We start from the raw sequence: 15,836 nt of genomic DNA on the forward strand, positions 1-15,836 counted from the left end.
AAAAATGAAACAGTGGAGTAAAGCGGTCTGTGGCAAAACCTCGCTGGAAGAAAAATGGAGCCCGCATCCATCCACAATCACAGCTCCAGATCTGAGCCCACTAACCTGCCTCACGAAAGTACAAGATAAAGAACATGGAGCAGAAGGGGAAGGAGGAGTAGAGGGAAAATAAACAATCAATCAAAGGGAGGAAAAATATCATTACAGTAAAGTACAACTTTTAGATGAATAGTCTGAAATGGCATTGGATCAGTGATGTGGGGTGGGGGAGAAAGCAATATTTTGTTCCATACACTTATGATTTTGTTTGAATAAATCACTCTGGTGCATTAGCTATTCCCCATGTCCCCCAGTTTCATGCATGAGGGAGTAAAGAACAACATGGCAGCTGACTGGTGATTTCAAAACCAGGATAACTGCATTTTGGATTAGTTCTACCTCTCTATATGCACACCTGTTTATTGAATTGTCCTACTCGTCATACGAACATGTAAGAAGTCACTTTTAGTCACACAAACCAGGCCTGTTCGGTAGTTGCTTTTATAATCCAGCTCTTATTGCTTTAGCGTTAACCCACGCTGACCGCTTGTGAAAGCGAATCGCGCAGATTTTAAAACACACCCTAAAATACGTCCGAATTTTAAAGGCATATTCGGTGCAAAGGCGCAGCTCAAGCAATGGGGTCTGAACGGCAATTGGATGCCAAAGCAACCAGTCATCACACAACCAAGTTGAAGGCTGAGAAAGAGGAGCTGATAGAAGTTGTACTGCTGACAGAAGTAAATATCAAAGTTAAAAAGAAAAAAAAAATAGTAATGGAAGATTGAGCATTTAAAAAAAATTAGTCACAACCAAACAACTTAGGACTGTTGAGGTTTAGACCTTTTACAACTACTGAACACATTAAAGTGAAAAGAAAGCCCATAAATTCTTTTTTTTGTTTTTTTTAAAGAACATTTTTCTTTGGAAAAAGAGTAATTTTCCCCCCTACGCTACAGCATGTGGAGTTGCCACTACCTATTTTTTCTCTATTGTCACTAAGAGGTAGATAAACAAAAATGAATTGGTTATACATAAGGTCATGTCCCCTTGTTTGACATGCAGTGAAGCGAACATACTCCATGAGCACTGGCTGTTTTAAGGCTTTATGGAATAGCTGGGGGCTTCACAGGGGGAAGAGGGGGCTGGACCAAAGTGGAGTGAAACTACAGATTTGTAGGTTTTGTAGTTCAATGGGAGAGATTTGATTAACGGGACAGTGTCAGATTTTTTTTTTTTTTTATTTTAAAGTGGGGAGAAATTCATCCTAGAAACCAGTGGAGTTTATCTTGAAATGAATTGGGTGCCTCATAAAAAAGCATAGATTTCCTTAAAACAAACTATTAAAGCAAATAATACTGTAAAGACCAGCTATGTCCTGATTTACACACCGTGTAATCCTATTCCTTTCCCAGGATGTGAAACCTAAAGCAATTTTAGCTAAGAATCTAATTCATGTTCCATTAATGTTGTTTGGTTTACTTTTTGCACAGTGGTCTGTTTGAACACTGTAAACAGACTAGCTGTTTGGCTGTTGTTTATAGTCAATTTCATTTTTCTGTGCTTTCTCCACCAGCACAGTTGCTGCCATTTTCAGGTGGTGAAATACAAATTTCCATTGGAATCTTAATTTCACAAAAAAAGGTCCATGGAAACAGTTCTGGTTTGGCCAAATATTGGTTGTTGGGTCACAAAACCTAACGGGTGGACCTGTGTTCATCTGACACTGTCCCTTTAATCATTCGCTATCACTGATCCTTTAACTGGCGCACTGCACAGTTTATACCCTACCCGCTGCCTTTGGGACTGGGGACGAGCACCTTTGTGGTGAGAAGGCAACAACCCTTTTTCTCCCCTCCCACAGGCCAGTTTCAAAAGCGGCCTAGCTTTGCCCCCTCTCTACCTGCTGCTCCTGCCATGTCACAAACCAACCGCACGTCAGAGAGGTATTAATCTTGAACAAAAATTTAAAATTCTGTAATGTACAATAAAGCAGCAGGGTTCCAATGCATATTTAAATTAGTGATGGGCCGATTTTTTTAAAGGGTTCCCCTTATCACCCTACCGGCCAGATGTCTAGCTGAACCTCAGGGGCCCTAAGGGCACCATGGTTGGTATGTCCTACCCTTCCCAGGCCCTGGCTCTCTCATACCTGCTGTCATTCTGAATGGGAGTGTCCCTGCAGGTCACTCCACCCTTTACTACCAACTCTCTGCTAGGGAGTGGAGGGGGTAGCACCATCTCCCTTCTTCCCAATAGTCCTTCAGAGGATACCCTTAGCTTTGATGCAGCAGGAGCCAAAGGTGGACATAACCCCCCCCCAGCACTGGATGTCACAGGTTCTTGAGAGTGGCGAGGGTGGCAAAATCCACACGAGGTTGGCAGGAGCCGATGTGCAGTGATGGTTGCACTAGCTCCATTCAGACCAAGTCCTAGGCCCTTCTCTTACATTTTACGGGGATGCTATAAACATCTCCCTCCAGAGAGGGTCCCACTGCAACAAAGCAGGCTCCTAGAAACAAGACCTCAACCATGGAAGATGAGGAATCCATCCGTTCTCCCACTCTTCCACCAAGAAGATCCCACACTGAACATGAGGGGTAGTAAACTGCTCAACTCCTCCTTCTCCCTCCAGGAAACCTACTGCCGCAGGTGACGGAGGGAGACCCTTATCTGATCTTTAAGGAAAGGTTCTGTTCAGGGCTTAGTTCTGAGGCTGGGCAAAACTGCCCCTCCGCCCCCATCTATAATTCAAATCTTATTGTAAGGTTTGAGGTAGTTTGCACGTGTAAATTTCAAGCTTGCAGCACCTGCATGGTCATGAGAATAAAATGATTGGACAGCCTCTTGCTTATTTCATTCGCGCTGTATTTTACAAACTCTATGAATTAAAAAAAAAAAAAAAAGGGGGGGGGGGGGGAACGATTCAACTGAATCATGGTGAATTTCTTTCTTTCTACACAATACAGAAAGGGCCTGAGCTGAAGCCCACTGCAGACTTTATTGACTGTCAATGGGTTTTGGCTCAGACCCTGTGGCTGGGATTAACAAGGGAATTAAGCATCTGGACCAATATTTTCAAAAGTCACCCACCTTGGAACTTTAAAAAGGACTGATTTTAAGCTAGTACTGAGCACCTGCCCCCTGAAAACTGGGTCTCCTTGAAGATGTCCCAGCTTGGGCACCCAGGAATTGAGGCATCCAAAACTCTGAGTCGCTTCTAACAATTTTGGCCCTAGTAGGATCTGGATGCCCAATATGTCCTTCACACCTCCTAGTGAAACCCCAGCTTAAATTAACCATAGCTGTGATGCTATGTTCACAGGCCACCTGATTTGGTCATTCCTTCCAGACCGGTCTAGGAAGAGAGTGAATTAGGGTTTCAAAAAACATTTCTGTGCCCTTCCAGGAGCCTACATGTTTCACAGGATCACACCGATTTTATTTAAAAAAAAACAAAAAAACCCTTGGTTACTATATGCTAAAAAAAAAAAAAACACCCCAAAACCTAAGGAAGTTCCAAAAAAATAAAAAAGCCTATGAAGTGTGTACCATTTTAAGGGAACAGTAAGGCAGATTTTTTTTTAAGTACATTTAAAAAAGTCTTCAACTGTCTCATATCAAGTCTGCGTTTCTGATATTTTCCCCCAGAATCTAAAAATTAACAAAATATTTGGAGCTAAACATTACCAAAAAAAAAAAAAAAAAATAAGAGACTTTTTGGTACTGATTAACTATTTACTAACGTTGCTTGCTAAAAAAAAAAAAAAAAAAAAAAAAACCCAGACCAAAACCTAATGCCCAGGAACCATAAAACTGTAGCTTAAAGGCAGTTTCTTTTTAATATTTACACTGAATTTTAATCTGTTTTACAAACTTCCCAAGTGTGTCAATTTGGTTAGGTTGCAATTATCACTGCCAGTAAAGGAGCATATCGTCTGTCATGGCTACTGACCCATAGCTATGTGTTTTTAATGGCCGAGAAGACGTTCAGAAGAGAAAAATACTGCATATGCTGGTTTAGTCATTTTTTGCCCCTTTCTCCAGCTGAACAGCAAGGCAAGATTATGATAGCGCGAGGACTAGGTGAACCAAAAAATAAAAAATATAGCGTTGTTTTAGTTAATCCTAATAATAATACTTTGCACTGTATATGGCACTGAGGATTGAAAAGTGCTTCGAAAACATTAATTTGTTAATCCTCACAACAGCCCTCTGAGGTAGGTATCATTATCCCCATTTCACAGATGGGTAAACCGAGGCACAGAGAAATGATTTTTTTTTTTTTTGCCCCTAGGCCACCAAACAAGTCAGTGACAGTGCTGGGGACAGAGCTCTGTGTTTTAACCACTAGCCTGCACTACTTCCCTAACTTCAATTCTACACCTTGGAGCTACCTAATGCATTACACCCTCCCACATCCTCCACAGCGAGCCCAGATTCTGTCCCACCTTTTGTTCCCCTCAAGTTAAAAACCCCGGGAATGTTTTTCAAACCCTTTGAAAAGGTTCTACAAAAAGCAAATTCACTTTTAGTCAAGGAAATGTGCATACTCGAGAGACTCTGCTGCTTCTGCTATCATAAAAATGAGGTGCCAGCTCAGAAGAAATGAGCCATTTCTCTGCTCCTCACCCCGTCCACACTCAGGCCTGGGTCTACAGATGATTATGCTTCCTGTTAATGCTTTTGATTTCAAGTCTAAAGATCCTGCCACTTAACAAGAGTTTGTCTCCAGGGCTCCTGGTTTCTGTTGAACTTTAATCAGCTTATTGAGGGATTGTTCGTGTTTCCTTTTAATTCTTGGTGGACTAGAAATTTATGTGCTTCATCAGATTCCTTTTACTGGTTATACATTTACTGGTCCAAGTCAAAGCTCAATCAAATCTCCTTCCACTGACTTCATTGGGCTTTGTAGCTGGTCCATACAAGGGGTTCTTTACAGAAAGCTGTAGTCCAGGCTGATACCTGAGAAATACAGTAAGGCATGCACAGATACCATGATGAGGGACACAGCACAAGAATCTGCCCAGAACAGACCTGTTTCTTACTGGGAATAACTTTATTGATCCTCAAAGCAACTTTTCTAGGCAGAGTTCTGCATTGGGAGACCAGCTTTCTCTGACTCCTTGAACATGTGCTTACGGCCCACTGAAGTCAATGGGACCTAAGCATGTGTAAGTGCTTTCCTGAATCAGGACCACAGGGAGGAGAGAAATCATTTGCGTAAGTCCACATTGTAGAAACAGCATTCAAACTCAGGATATCCTAGCTCCCAGGCCTGTCCAGAAACTACTTGGCAATGCTGCCTTTTTTCATGGAAACTATGTTATTTGTAAAAACAACGAGAGTTGTTTCAGCAGTTTCAGGCCTGAAAGTTGCTGTACTTCTCAAAAAAAACCCTTCAAAACAGACTTGAAAGAGAAACTGCGGAGTTAGAAATTATCTGCAAACTTGACACATTCAAACTGGGTTTGAACCGGGATTTGGAATGGCTATCTCATTACAAGAAGTAATTTGCTTTGATCACCCATTCCCAATGGTTGTCATTAGGCCTCAAGTACCCGGCTTTTATCCACCTACCCCCATTGTTATCTATGCCCTTGGATATGCATATGTTGCCTTCTATATATGTTTCCTATTTGCTGTATCATTTTTACCAACTGCATCTGAGGAAGTGAGCTGAAGCTCACGAAAGCTTATGCCTGCTGAAATTAAATTTGTTAGTCTTTAAAGTGCTACAGAACTCTCGTTGTTTTTGCTGTATACAGACTAACACGGCTACCCCTCTGGAACTCTTCTATGTTATTTGTAAGCTCTGATCCCAGCAGCATCTTAGCATCAGAATAATCACAACTGATCTTAAAAGAAACTGGGGGTAACAAAGAAGCCCCCTTGTACATACAGAAACAGGAGTAAAATGGTGCAACTCTTCTGAACACTTTATGGGGCTAGCCCTGTATTCTAGAAAACACCAGAGGTTTCCCCTGAATAATCAAACTCTGTGTAAGTGGCAGGACCCTCTCAAGTAGAACACTGCAACAATCAGATTTATAGTACTGTGGGTCTGTTGTTTTTTTCTCTCAATGATACAGTTTGAACCAGTTATCAAAAATGCTTGCTGTTGGAAAATACAATTCACCGATGTCTGAATAAACTGTCTTATGAAAGGCTGTAAAAAGTAGAGAGCCAGAGATTTAAAGAAGTAGGAAACCGTTTTTCACAGGACAAGATGACAAATGCAGGTAAAAGAAAAAAAAATCAAATCAAATCACCTGCTTCAACTTGAAATCTGTTCCACCTCTTTCCTACCACATTTCTTGTAACTTTCTGCCCCCAGAGGAGACAGGTGCAAGGAGTCAGAAATGAAGGCTTTGACTATCCAGACCTTGCAATGGTAAAAAGCAGAATGAGCATCCTGCTTTCTCCTCATTCACGCTTTGGAACATATCAGCCATTCCAGGGGGATTTTAACTTGGTTTGTTCGGTATTCCTTGTCTCTACAGAAAAAGGGTTATTACTTCTTTAAAGCTGCATAAACTTAGAGGCTCAATCCAGCGTTCTTCACACACCCAGAATTCCCAATGAGTTTTGGGGGCAAGGGACGCAGGTTCAGCCGCTTTAGAATTGATTTTACCACCACGGATCTTTTAACATGACATTCTAAAAAGGGTTAATTCCTGCAGGTACGATAAAAAAGTAGCAAGATGTGTCTTAAAAATGTGAACCGTTCTAATAGCGATAGCTGTGTTCACATCTCTCTTTCTTTCGTTCATTTTTTTTTCCTTGCTGTCTGCATGTATAAAATTTCGGCTCCCATTTTTCTCTCTTTTTTAATTATTTGTTTATCCTCGGTAAAACTGAGGCAATCTCTGTAAAATACTTAAAGCATCATAGTGGAGAAGATGATCTGACACTGCCAGTTTAGATACAAAAGGCCGATCCATTTGGGTTAGTTAGTGAATTATTTAGATAATTACCACAGTGGGCCAGTTTGTGAAATTTATTAGCCAGCCTCTCCATATACCATATTTCATTGCTGATTGAGAAAGCTAGGAATTACTTGAAAGCAAAGCCATCCTACTCTCATTCCCTTCAGTGAAATGTTTCTAATTCAAGGTTCTTTAACAGTTTGGGTTCCTGATGGAGTTGGCTTAATACTAAAAGACTTTATTCCAATAGCTAGTTAAAAAAAAAAAAAAAGTATTTCCAATCAATAAATTGGTAGGCTCCACCCATCTGAATCCTTGATGAATTTCTACAGTCAATCACTCTTGCATCATGGTGAAATTAACCACCCTGCTTTAAAAGGCCAAAAATCAGTGGCTGCCATCTTTTCCACTATGTCTGAAGTTTCTGTCGTTCTCAATAGAGAGCTCATAACACTTGGTTACCTGCACATAACTCCTGGCTCATAAGAAATTATGAAACGTAACTTCTCTTTTCATTAAAAAAATAAAATATTCAAGACTATCAGCTTTTATATAAAATATCAGCAAGCCCCCCCCAAAAAAAAACAATCGCTGAGGTAACTTCATACCTTGAGGTAGCTTTTTTTTTTTTCTTTTCTTACTTTTTTTTTTTTCCTTGTTGCTAAAAACACACAGCAATCCCTGACCTTCCCCACATCTTGTTGTTGCAATGTTTAAAGGACAGTAACTGCTCGTATGTTCCCTTTATCAAAACCAGCAAGCATTCCTGCAGTTGCGTAATACAAAGGTGGTGATAACTCGGGCTGTCTACACTATATGATTGCAGCTTATGTAGCCAGACCCATGCTAGCGTCGTGCTAGCTAGCTGACGAAAAATAGCCGGGAAGATGTGGTGCTGTGGACTTCAATGTCGGCCGTACAATGTCGTCTCCCTGGGTATGTACTTTCATTGCTAGCCTGTGCCGAAGCCTGTGCCACTGCATCTTCACTGCTGTTTTTAGCGGTGCTAGCTAGCTTGAAGCTAGCATGCGCATGCTAAACCATGCTGCAATCACAGCCGGGATTATATTGCCTAGGCACAGCTTGTATATAGCCCTAAGCACGATGCACAAAGGAATGCACCCGTGGAACAGAAGGTCTTGTCTCCCCTACAAAAACAAATCAATGCAAGGGTGGTTCCCAGCTCGCTAGTCTGAGCCTAGAGAGATAATCAGATTCCAATAGCCTACCCACCCTTTGGCTACACAGACAGAGTCTGATCTCAGTTATCCTCTGCTGCTCCCAATTCTCCACTGCCCTCCACCTGGTGAAGACTCTTACGTCAGGGCAGAATGAGTGTAAAAATGCTACCAAATCAGAATGGTCGCGTTTTAGGCCCCCTTTGCATTGATGTGATTACGCAAGGGCCTTAAAGCTATGGTGTACCAGGCCCACTGACTCCAGTGGAGTTAACTCTGCTTCTACAACTCTGCGCTCCATAACACCAGTGTAAACCTTGAGTTAAACCACAGACTTCAATGGAGCTTCTCTGCATTTACCCCCGAGTGACTGAGAAAAGGATCTGACCCCTGTAAATCCTCCTGCTTCCATTGAAGTCACTTGCCCCTGACCTCAAGGGTGCAGGGTTTGGCCTGAAGGCTGCCTATCCCAGCTGGTTCAGTGCTATATATAGTGCTGAGGCGGGTGAAGGGAAAAGCAGCACTTCAGGAGCTATTTTCAGCTCAGAACCCAGCTTGTGGGATCCATTCCAGGGGAAGACAAGACCTCGCCCTGTGTCTAAGATGCCATCACAGCAGTTACTGTCCCTTCCAAATACTCATATAAAAAAAATCATTAAAATATATTTAAAATATAAAAATCCACATAAGAGTGACTGGATTCAGTAACCATATTACATTCTTTTGACATATATATTTGGCATTGTCTTATGAAAACTAGGTATTTTACTGCAGAAAAGTTTTTTTGTTTGTTTTTTTTTTAATGTGCCAAATTTCAGGAATTCCCCCACCTAGAGCGAATAAGGGGAAAGTAAAAGACCCCAGGAGAGTTTATTTGAATTAGGATCGTTGTCCCTAGTTAGCTTACAAAGCTTCTCTGGGTGTTTTCAAAGACTGTATCCTTTTCGGGTTAGGTTGCAATTTTCAGAGGCCTTTGGGAACTGGGTGCTCAAATCCCATTCGATGCCTGCTGTGTGCGGTCAGGTGCCTGATGATAATATCACCTAGCTCTTATCATCAGTAGATCTCAAAACACTTTACAAAAGGAGGTAAGCATCATTATCTCCATCTGTAGATGGGGAAACTGAGGCACAAACAAGGTCACCCAGCAGGCTGCTGGTAGAGTGGGAAATAGAACACAAGCGTCCTATTCTAGTGCAGTGATCTATCCACTAGACAACACTGCCTTCCAGGTGTGAGCCTGTCAATTCATTTCTGAAGGCGCTGCCAGTGGGACACCTGCACTCTTAGGCCTGGTTGAAAATCCCAGCCCTAAAAAAAATTAAGATGATTATTAAATAGAGGAAGGTTTAATCATGTTCCCTACAGAGCAATTCATTTATTTATTTATTGGTCATTATTTAAAATAGGGAGGGATCAAAACTTTTGCCCTCAGGTGATATTATTCTTGTGAATTAGTGTCACCTTGTAGGATGGGGGGGTCATGCCTGGTTCTTTCCAGTGCTGAGAATCCAGAAAGGTTACTGTTTAGGTTTCTCTGTGCTAGGTTAACCTTGGCATTTCTCCCCAATTCTGCAATCATTTCATAGGCTTAGTTTTAAAAAAAAAAAAAATCATCTTGGGAAATAGAGCTGCTCTCCTGGCTTATAAGGTTTTAGAACGTCATTGCACTCAGTTTGGTACACAGTGGAAAAGAGTTCTCTCCCCCATCACATTCCCAGATGTTCTCAAACTGATCAGTGTGGAGTTCCTGTGTAATCTGAGTCCATTTTGTTCCAGGTAGGAACCGCCCTATCTGCTGGAATTTCTAAAATCAGCACTAAGAAAGGTTACTTTGCGCTTGGAATTTTTTTTTAGGGCCTCACTGCTATGTGTACCGTGATGGCCAGAAAGCACCCTGGACCTCTTCCGTGGAGGGTAGGACAGCACCACAAGATTGGGGTGGACTGGTCCTCGAAAGGCTACTTAAATGAGCATCTCTGCTGCAGCGGAGTCGGGGGGAGCATTCCAATCTCAACGGCTATGCAGTGGATTCACCGCAGCGCTGCGCCGGGGCATGGTGGAACCTCCACTGCTGGATGCTGGCTCTGCTCCAAACATAGCAGCAAGGGGCTGTTGGAAGAGCCACACACACCGCAGCACGGGCTGCTCCATTTAAGTAGTCTTTGCGGCATGTAGAATAGTTCATAAATTGATCAATTAAAAAAAAAAAAATTTTTTTTTTATGTAGGCGTCTACCTTGGAAGCCAATCAAACTGTCTTTTAATCTCAATCTGGTAATGAAACGTTATCATCTGTCTACGGTCACTGATTCCCAGCCACTCTTAAGCCTGGCATCGACTCATTCATTGTCACTTTTTGTCACTGTTGTTGTCGCCCGCTAGCTGCTCTTATTTCCTTCGCGCTTGTATCTGGCCACTCTGTCCCTTCTGGTGCTGCTGTTTCACCTGGGACAGGATATCGCGTATCTTGCGCTGCGCCATCTGGAGGAAGAAGAGCCAGGGCTGAGTTAGCAATAGGCAGCGTGGTCTAGTGCTTAGAGCGCTGGACTGGGTGTTCGATCCTGCCTCAGTGCAGGGGACTGGACTAGATGATCTCTCGAGATCCATGCTAGCCCTACATTTCTAGGAGTCTAAGATCGTGGTTCCAGGCCTGGCTCTGCCATTGACCTGCTGTGTGTCACTTCATTGCTCTCTGCCCCACCTTTTGTCTATTCAAACTGTAAGTTCTGGGGCAGGGCAGCGACTCTCTCTCACTCTACGTTTGTACAGCAGGTAGCACAATGGGGCACTGATCCCGGCTTCTATAGCTGTACTAATAAGAAGAGCAGGAAGTAGTTCTAGAGGAAGAGCAGAGAGCAGCGGTTGCCAATCTGGACCGTCATCTACTAGAGTATGTGCCAGATACGGGTGGTTGGTTTGGAGGTAGAGCAGACTGACACTCAGCAAAGCTGGGGGTCTGTTCTTGTCTCTGCCACTGACCCAATGTGTGATCTGGGGCAAATCACTTGTACCTCTGCTTCCCCATATGTTTTGTGGGCAGGACTATTAAACGGGGGAAATTCACCCAGAGGCATTTTCAAGCGAGGAACTTTAGGCAATGGTGTGAAAATGGTCGTTTCGTAGACTGCAGGCTCTTTGGGGCTGAAACCACGTCCCTCCCGTTTGCACCGGGCTCGGCACAATGGGGCCTCGATCCCGATCAGAGCCGCTGGGCCCTCTCCTAATATAAATATTAACCAACCTAGTAAAAATCCTTGCCCTCCCAGTAGAGGATCTCAACGCACTTTACAGCCATTACTGTGCTAAGCATCAAAAAACTCTGCAGCTTGGTTCCATCATCTCTATTTTACAGACGGGGAAACTGAGGCACAGAGCAGGGGCGTGACCTGCTCAAGGTCACACAGGGAGTTAGTGGCAGAGAAAGGATGAGAGCCCAAGGGTCCTGCGAAGGTGATGACTGATGTCAATTCATTTCTTTAGGAACTTGTCTCTTCCCGTCTTGGCCTCTCTTGAGGCTCAGATGCTCCCTCTGCTGGTGGAAGATCACTTCAGCTGAGTTGTAAGGCCAGGGACTACCATGTCCTCTATCCCCAGTGATGACACATGCACCCCACACAAACACACAGCTGCAGGCAGCTAGTAGAACTTTATAAGGTTCCATCTCCCTCCTGTGTTTTCCCCTCTTCCCTCCCAGCACAAGCCCTGCAGAGGGAGAGATTCAACTCTCCATACCTGACTAGCGTAGAAGTGTCCAATGATTTTTACAATGACTTGCTCGTTCTCATCCGGCGTCTGGTCCCGCGGCACCACCACCTCTGCCGCTGTCAGGTTCTGCAGTTCGTTGACCTAGAGGAAAGGGGCAGAGCCCACCACGTAACCGCACCGTTTCAGGGAGAAGCTGGCAGTTGAAAGAGGAGAGCAATCCACTGCCAGCTCAGCAGAGGAGCTGGGAGACAGAAGCACCAGCAAAGACCCGCTCCAAGCAATAGTTTTAACCTCGCTCTGCCTCCCACAGTGCCACCACCCCTCCTCCCCCCTCAGTGCCCTCTGGTTAGAGCTCTGCAAATCTGTGGATATCTGCAGACCATTCCTTGCGGATTGCGGTCAGACTTCTGGGGCAGCTGCCAGCCGGGGTGGAGCAAACAGCTGATCATCTGTTACTCCGCTGACAGGGCTCAACAGTTGATCAGCTGTTAGACAGGAGGGTGGGGCTCATCAGCTGTTAGGTGGGAGGGGCAGCTGGGAGGGTTCATCAGCTGTTAGGGGCTGGCAGGGCTCAACATCTGATCAGCTGTTTGGGGGCAGGGCTCATCAGCTGTTTGGGCTGGCAAGGGCTCGGCTGATGCGCAGACGCGGGTAAATCTAAAAGACGGAGGGCGGATTGCAGCGGGGGAAAAAGTTCATTCCTGCGGATGTGGTTTGGATGCGGATGGACATATTTGTATCCACGCATGGCTCTACCTTTGGTGTCTGCTTCTTAGCCATGACAGCCAATGAGCCAGCCTTCCATCTCCCAGCAGCCCTGATTCTCTCTCGCCTTCATTTCACTTACAGTTTTGCCTCCTTTGCCGATTACTCTGCCTGCGGCCGAGGCAGGGACCCTAATGTGTGTCTCCAGCTTCACTTCTTCTTTAGGTCCAAAAAAGTTTTCCTCCTTGAGTTTGCCATAAATTCGTCCTTGTGCCTGCGACAGGGGGCGGGGGAAGACGTTAAATTCCGCTTGTGCTCTGGATCTGAGTTAGTACTTCTCTTGGGGCTTTTTTCTCTCTCTGGCCTCAGGGCACAAAATCACTGATGAAGCCAGGCCAGTGTGAGATCTGGTCTCCTGGCCCTATTGCTCGAATAGGAACGGGGAGATAAGTCATGTTGCTACGGTTACTTTCACAGCTGTCTAAGGCTGGGGGGTTCTCAACTGGGTGGGCAAATAGGTGTCAGGGGGCTTGCATGGGAGGAGGATCCCACTAAGGAAGTGCTGAGAACCGCTGCTCTCTGGGGCATTAAAAAAAAAAAAGGCCTCAAGAAACAAAATATTAAGCTGTCCAGATACAATGGTGATAGATGCTCACGTAAGAGAGGCTTAAATACTTCACTCATGACTGCCAACCCCAGGATGCATGCCCACTCAGACTTCCTGTCCCTGTTTCTACCATAAAATGACAGAAATTTGGGGCTGGAAAGGACCTTGAGAGGTTACCTAGTCCAGTCTCCGGCGCTGAGGCAGGACCAAGTCAACCTAGACTACCCCTGTCCAACCCGTTCTTCAAAACCTCCAGTGATGGGAACTCCACAACCTCCATAAGTTACCCATTCCAGTGCGCAAGTGTCTTTATAATTGGAAAGATTTCCCTAATATCTAACCTAAATCCCCCTTGCTGCAGATTAAGCCCATTACTCCTTGTCCTATCTTCAGAGGACACTGCAAACAAATGATCGCTGTCCTCTTTGTAACAAGCCCTTCACCTATCAGAAGACTTCTCAGGTCCCCCCGCAGTCTTCTTTTCTCAAGACTAAAGGTGCCCCATTGTTTTCACTTTTCCTCATGTGTCAGGTTTGTTAAACCTTTGATCATTCTGGTTGCTCGCTTCTGGATCCCAGTGAAGAAATGCCTGCTGTCAGTGGCTTTGTTCAGACAATATGGACCAAAGCAAACTATGAAACCCAGTCCTGTCTTCTTGGGTCCCCCCCGCCCCAGGTCCTCCCAAAACACCTTCTTTACATTGCTTGTAGATTGTGAGATCTTCGGGGCCTGCAACTACGTGATTTTTGTGTTTGTACAGCACCTAGCACAAAGACATCCCAATCAGTGTTAGGGCATCTGGACACTTGTGAGGAGATTTTTAAAGACACCCTTTGTACCTTTGAAAAAATCAACCACTGATATTGATTAATCCTTGATTAACAATAATAGTGGGCCCCTATTGATTTCATCCCTATTCAGTTTGATAGTACTTTTTCCATAAAGGGGAGGGCACAGAGAGGTGAAGTGACTTGCCCAAGGTCATAAAGCAAGTCAGCGGCAGGGCCAGGAAGAGAACCCAGGTCTGCTGAATGTCACGCCTGTGCTCTAGCCACTGGACATCGCTGCCTCAGAGAAAAACAGTACGCTACATAAATAAATCTAACTTGGTGGAACCAGTGCATCTCTATCATTGGACTTTAGACTTTGGATTTTAGCTCCTTGGCAATCTGTGCCGGGGTAGCAACCCCCAGGACTAAAATTCCAGTGCAGAATGGGGAAAATAGTAATGGAGGAAGGAACCTTGAACTGAGCTTCTGGTGGTCCAGTGATTATAACCATGCGCACTTTGGAATCCGGTGTATCGGGTGGTGCGATCTGGAAGGGAGAAGGGAGACAATTTTAAAACAGGCGAGGAAAGCATCAGTAGGCAGTTAGTTCCTCCCCATCCCCTGCTTGTTACTGTTATTCTATCCTTTTCACTGTGTTAAACAAAATGAAACGGAGGGAGATCCTGGCCTGGAAAGCCCCAAGAATGCCAGCTAGCGAATTTCAGCCCGGATATTAAATCACTGGAGCATTTGGGGGGGAGGGAAGGGAGAAGGAAGGGGTTCAAAACTAAATCACCTCCTGAGTTATCCAGCTCAAGGGGCATGAAGGAGACAGGGGAGAGTTGCTGTGAAAGTCAATTGAAAGAAATCTCTGGGAATTATACTTAACCAGGCAGGACTGGGTTACTAATGGGCTACAAAGCCTTTGGTCCCCTACTACAGGCTGCCAAAGAGTAGTGACTGCAAACCATTGCCATGTGGGGGCAATTCAGAGATCTCCGTGGAATAAGTTTGTCAGGTCTCAGCCCGGTAGACATGAACTGGTTGCTCTGTTGACAGCCTCAGGAGAGGCCAAGGATTGGATGGGCTACAGGGACTGAGCACAAAGGCAGTGTGTAGCGCTGCTCCTGATGCACCATCTGATCTGGGGAGAAACCTTCAATCTCCACAGCTGCCAACCCAGCTCTTTTCCCCCGCACTACAAGGAAGTCCAGTCATTTGCTCAGAGCTAACCTGTCGTATGGGCTAATCAGGACTCACTGGACCATTTGCATTTGCATTTTACTTGCTAATGGAAATACCGTACATGGGTACAGCAAAGCCGCCTTGGGAAGGCTACCTTGATGGAGGCGCTGGCAAATCTGGAGAGCTGTTTAATGTGCTGTCCTTTCTTGCCGATGATCGCGCCCACTGCCTGAGCGGGAATGAAGACGTGCACCGTCTCTTGCTCTGGAGGCTGTGGGCAGAATGCTTAGCATTACCATTAAGGGTCCAATTAAACGGGGTGGATCCAAGCAAAGCAAACTGGTTTGCCTCTGCCTAGCAAAGCGGGTATCGAACCGGTGGGGCTGTTGGATGGACAGTGTGTGTCCTCAGGATCATAGCATTATAGGACCAGAAGGGGCCTCGAGAGGTTTTCTAGGCCAGTCCCCTGCACCCAAAGCAGGAGCCAGCATTATCTAGACCACCCCTGACAGGGGTCTGTCTAACCTGCTCTTAAAAATCTCCATTGATGGAGATTCCACAACCTCCCTAAGCAATTTATTCCAGTGCTTAACTACCCTGATAGAAGTTTTTCCTAATGTCCAACCTAAACCGCCCGTGCTGCAATTTAAGCCCATTGCTTCTTGGTCTATCCTCAGAGGTTAGCGAGAACAATTTTTCTCCCTCCTCCTTGTAAC

The 15,836-nt window shown here is 44.8% G+C and overlaps 1 protein-coding gene across 2 annotated transcripts in view; it reads right to left on the reverse strand.

Annotated features, from left to right (window-relative positions):
• Positions 1-10,406: 10,406 nt before the first annotated feature.
• IGF2BP1 (insulin like growth factor 2 mRNA binding protein 1) overlaps positions 10,407-15,836 on the reverse strand; it is a 45,518-nt gene continuing 40,088 nt past the window's right edge. Inside the window, exons 11-15 of one of the 2 annotated variants that reach the window (XM_067540895.1) lie at positions 15,275-15,391; positions 14,408-14,482; positions 12,701-12,832; positions 11,881-11,994; positions 10,407-10,629 (exon numbers count right to left, since the gene is read on the reverse strand). In XM_067540895.1, the coding sequence (XP_067396996.1) occupies positions 10,537-10,629; positions 11,881-11,994; positions 12,701-12,832; positions 14,408-14,482; positions 15,275-15,391 (531 nt within the window). In that variant the 3' untranslated portion in view covers positions 10,407-10,536. Of the gene's footprint in view, positions 10,630-11,880; positions 11,995-12,700; positions 12,833-14,407; positions 14,483-15,274; positions 15,406-15,836 lie in introns of both variants that reach the window. The other variant, XM_067540896.1, reaches the window with a different exon arrangement.

The sequence above is a fragment of the Emydura macquarii genome, unplaced genomic scaffold, assembly GCF_026122565.2.
Source record: "Emydura macquarii macquarii isolate MOO-44397 ecotype Brisbane River unplaced genomic scaffold, CSIRO-AGI_Emac_v2 contig_629, whole genome shotgun sequence".
NCBI lineage: Eukaryota > Metazoa > Chordata > Testudines > Chelidae > Emydura > Emydura macquarii.